Here is a 4359-nt window from a genome sequence, read left to right as displayed (position 1 = left end):
AATATAGTGTATTTTTTCAGGGGGGGAAATAAAAACAAAACATGATTCACTAGAAATATTAGCCGAATAGAAAAACAGAATGCATGTTAACAAATTTTACAATATATACTCTACATAAAGTATGTGGATACTTTTATGGTTACATATCTGTTAGAGTACTAAAGATGATAGTTACGTTTCTTTCACCTTGTTTTAATTGCATACTTTGTCTACTGGTTTTAAATGAAAAGTTAATGCTGGCATACCGTGTGGAACAAAATGTTCTGTCAACTCATCAACCAACCTGAACTCCTCCCAATGTGAAGTCTGTACTTTGACAGCTACTTTGACATTACCCAACCCACTCCTTCCCTCACATCATAATTACCAGTCACTTGAGGGACTTGTCAGTTGGAGATAACATGACTCTTCGGGGTATATGCTAAAAAAAAAACACAGATACTGTCTCAGTGACTGGTAGTCTGTGGTTTGTGATAAGCTGGTGTTACAGAAGACTGATGGGGTTATTCTTTCTCATTGGAGGACAGTCTCCTAATTAGGCCCCTTCCAAAGACAACATATATTTTGTCTTACCTCTAATCCTGGCGCTGAGTCTATCTTAAACATTTATAGGCTTAACTGATTGACCTTTCCAACACATCAGTCATTAATAAAGCATTAATTAAAAGTCCCTTTGAGATCTAGGAGAGCTTGGCAGGTACCCAACATGGAACACTCCAGACTACCTAGTGACAGAAGGGAAAACACAAGCAGTGATTTATTTGTGAAGGAAATCATTGCCAAATTGCCTTAATGTGTCACTGCACAGACACATCTATCATTGAGAACAATTTTGACAGACTGTCCTTTAAAATACTGCCAAAAAAATAAAAAATAAGACACCGTCAAATAAATGTACCAATTACTGTAGTTTCTGAGGCAGATGTCAGTGTACAATAAGAATACATAGTAAGTAAAGCTTAAGTTCACGGTAACAATGCTATGTTAAAAAAAAAGACAGCCTTGCTCCAGAAAGCAGTGGTTCCCAGCTATTTCAGTCCCTCTCCCTCATGGGTTGATCACTGTCTATGCGCTGATCCCTTTGTCCATCAGAGAGACGGAACATTTTCAGGCTAATGCAACTGGACCCCCACTAATGACAGCAAATAGCCCTGTCGGCTACATGACAGCAGCTGAGAACAATACCTAATGTTGACATCACTTGCTATGTGGATCTATTTTGGGTTTCTTCCTTTTATAGTGTGCTGTTTGAAATCGCTATCGGACTCCCTTGACAAAGCACATATAAAAGCTTTGGAAGAGGAGCTGGCCGTCTGTGCTTGGGAATCCACAACCAGTCTGTTCAGACTCTTGTTTGTCTCTCAGCCAGTACAAGCCCACCTCTCAATCCCTTTACACAATGGCACCAAAGAAGGTTGAACCAAAGAAGCCAGAGCCCAAAAAGCCGGAGCCCAAGAAGGATGCGGCTCCCGCTGCCAAGCCTGCTCCAACTCCAGAGCCCGAGTCACAGAAACCCAAGGAGCCTGACTTTGACCCCAAAAAGATCACTCTTGAGTTCACCTCCGAACAGATCGAAGAGTTCAAGGAGGCCTTCACCTTGTTTGACCGCACACCGACTGGGGAGATGAAGATCACTTATGGCCAGTGTGGGGATGTGATGCGAGCTCTGGGCCAGAACCCAACTAACGCAGATGTGCTGAAAGTGCTTGGGAAACCCAAGCCAGAGGACATGAGCACTAAATTGGTGGACTTTGAGACCTTCTTGCCGATGCTCCAGCACATCTCCCGTGCAAAAGATCAGGGGAACTTTGAAGACTTTGTGGAGGGTCTCCGGGTTTTTGACAAGGAAGGCAATGGCACCATCATGGGAGCGGAGCTGCGTCATGTGCTGGCAACGCTGGGGGAGAGGATGACAGAAGACGAGGTGGACAGATTGATGGCTGGACAGGAGGATGCCAATGGATGTATCAATTACGCCTCCTTTGTAAAGCACATTCTCTCTGGGTAAAGAAGACATTTCACCAGAAAGACTCTGTTCTAAATATTTTCCCCAATTTCTGAACCTTTGCTCAACACTTGCCTGTTAAGAGGTGGGCTTGTCATTTAATCAGTGGCATTATTTTTGTGCTGTCAAAAGCAGAAGTTGGTGTTTAATGAAAAAAAAAAGAACCTTTGATTAGCTCTTTTTAATAAACACTCTAAAATATAATGGAATGTCAGTGAGACAACATGGACATCAATCAAAACAATTCTATTAATAAAAGAAACATGATTGCAAAATGCCTCACAAATGTCATTTCAGGATATTGCTGACGAAAGTTCTCATTATATATGTATTGCACTTTTTACATCATCTGCCTTAATGGGATTGGGACAAAGTATTGTTGGGACAGAAATAAAACAAATAGGATTTGCCTCCGTCTGAAAATAGAACAGATCTGATTCTATTCTACTTCACACAAAGAATGTTTGAATAGGCGCATTTGCCATTATGAAGGAGGGGCAGCTGCTGTGAGTGAAGATACTTGTTCATTTGGGACGACATACACACGCACACACACGCACGCACGCACACACAGTTGCCTTTGACGACTGCAAGACAGGTGCTTCAAGGACAGGCATCCTCATCTCCTTTGTGGTCACTGAAAGAACAATTTGTGGCAGCCTTATTAAGCAAAACAAATTATTGTAGCGTTCTCACACTCAGTGAATAATTCACAAATATCTTATTTTAGCAAAGATATGAATTTTTCACGAGCTATTTAGCAGAGAAGAGTGCACTGCTCTTAGTAATTTCTTAATGTTGATACTTTTGCCTTTTCATAGCTGAATGGGAACTAGTTGGGAGCACACTGATCACCTTCATGTATCTCTCTCATTATAAGAAAGCTGTTTAAGGATTTTCATATTTTGAAAAATGCACTTTGAAAAGTTTAGGAATTGATATAAAAAAAAAATTCTAATTATTTAGAGGCTCTGCTATTAATGAGTATTTTAAACTAGAAGCACTAAAAACAATGTTAACATTAGCTCGGAACCCAATAATATTTACTTTTGAGGTGTTACAAAAAGACTTATGATAGGGAAACTCTTTGTTGTGTATTTTGCACACAACTCTGTGCTCTTATCCACGCATCAATCCCATAGTTTTTTTTTGTGTTTTTTTTGTCCAACTGAATCTTCCCATCCACTGTGCCAAGCGGTGCACTCTCATCTGTCTCATTCGTTGCAAACCTTAGCCTGCAATTGTTCTTAGTTGCTTTCCACACTGGGATTTGCCCATTGCATCTGCTGCACTGATATTGTAACATCCACTAGGATGTGTGGAAAAAACTACTCGTAAACTACCACTTTGAGAACATGAACAAACTGTGAATGCCCACCTTAAAGTCGGAACAAAACAATAACAATAATTTCCAACACGCTCGTCGGTCTCACTCCGCTCACCTCTCGTCACACCCCTTCTATGTCCACCATCGACCCTCTCAACCAATTCCCCATCATGGCATAGCACGAGGAATATATACAACATTCATCATTTCATTTCAATTAATACCAGGTTATAACAGCATATAATATAATAGGATATTTGGGACAGTGTTGGCCTAGAGGCTAGAGAAGCAGACTTGAGCAAGACCCTTCCCCCCATCACACTCAGCCCCCAGAGAGCCTTAATGTGGCTGCCCATCCCATATGAATGGTAAATGCAGAAAATGGAACTTCCCCAAGGGGATTAATAAAGTATGATTAGTTAGTTTAGTTAGATAACACGCTGTACATCAATGGGTCACTGCAGTATGGTCGGTGTGACAGGCGCACAGAGAAATGTTCAGTGCTTAAGTGTAAGAGTACAACACAATAAAAACATTTTTTTTTTCTCTTGGATTGAATTCACTAACTATACTTTTGCAAGCTGCAACATTAATTATTATTTGCTTTGTTACGTTTACTACTTTTTTAATCTTTTTAAAAAAAAAATTTATGTAGTAAGCCTGATTAAGATGGATAGGTCATTGCAGATTTAAATTCATCTTCCACTACTTGCACATTTTGTTAAAAGTACCTTTTTAAATCGCAGACGAGAGCTTGAAGAATTAAGCAGATCAGTCAAACAACAGACCAGGGCCAGGGCCAGGGGGTCTGTCTTTCTAAAGCAGGAGTTATGGCTCTGTGAACGCCACCTCATTGGGGATAACTTTGCTGAGGACGGGAAGCAGTTCTAGCCCTAATTTGTCACAGCGACAAAGCATCAATAACAAAGAAACAAAGTAGGAGAAAAGAGAATATCTTTGAACGTGTAGGTTTGTTGGTAGAAAACATGAACCCAAAATGACTGCTGGTAGCTCATTTCAGTTTGTG

At 40.4% G+C, this 4359-nt stretch overlaps 1 protein-coding gene across 1 annotated transcript; it reads left to right on the top strand.

Moving 5' to 3' along the window:
- Positions 1-1317: 1317 nt before the first annotated feature.
- Positions 1318-3877, top strand: LOC308117793 (myosin light chain 3). Its single transcript, XM_080476915.1, has one exon. The coding sequence runs from the start codon at positions 1400-1402 to the stop codon at positions 2006-2008; it is 609 nt and encodes a 202-aa protein (XP_080333041.1). The 5' UTR covers positions 1318-1399; the 3' UTR covers positions 2009-3877.
- The last annotated feature ends 482 nt before the right edge of the window (positions 3878-4359 follow it).

The sequence above is a fragment of the Lipophrys pholis genome (genome assembly GCF_963383615.2).
Source record: "Lipophrys pholis genome assembly, chromosome: 12".
NCBI lineage: Eukaryota > Metazoa > Chordata > Actinopteri > Blenniiformes > Blenniidae > Lipophrys > Lipophrys pholis.
This window is presented reverse-complemented; position numbering and strand designations above follow the sequence as displayed.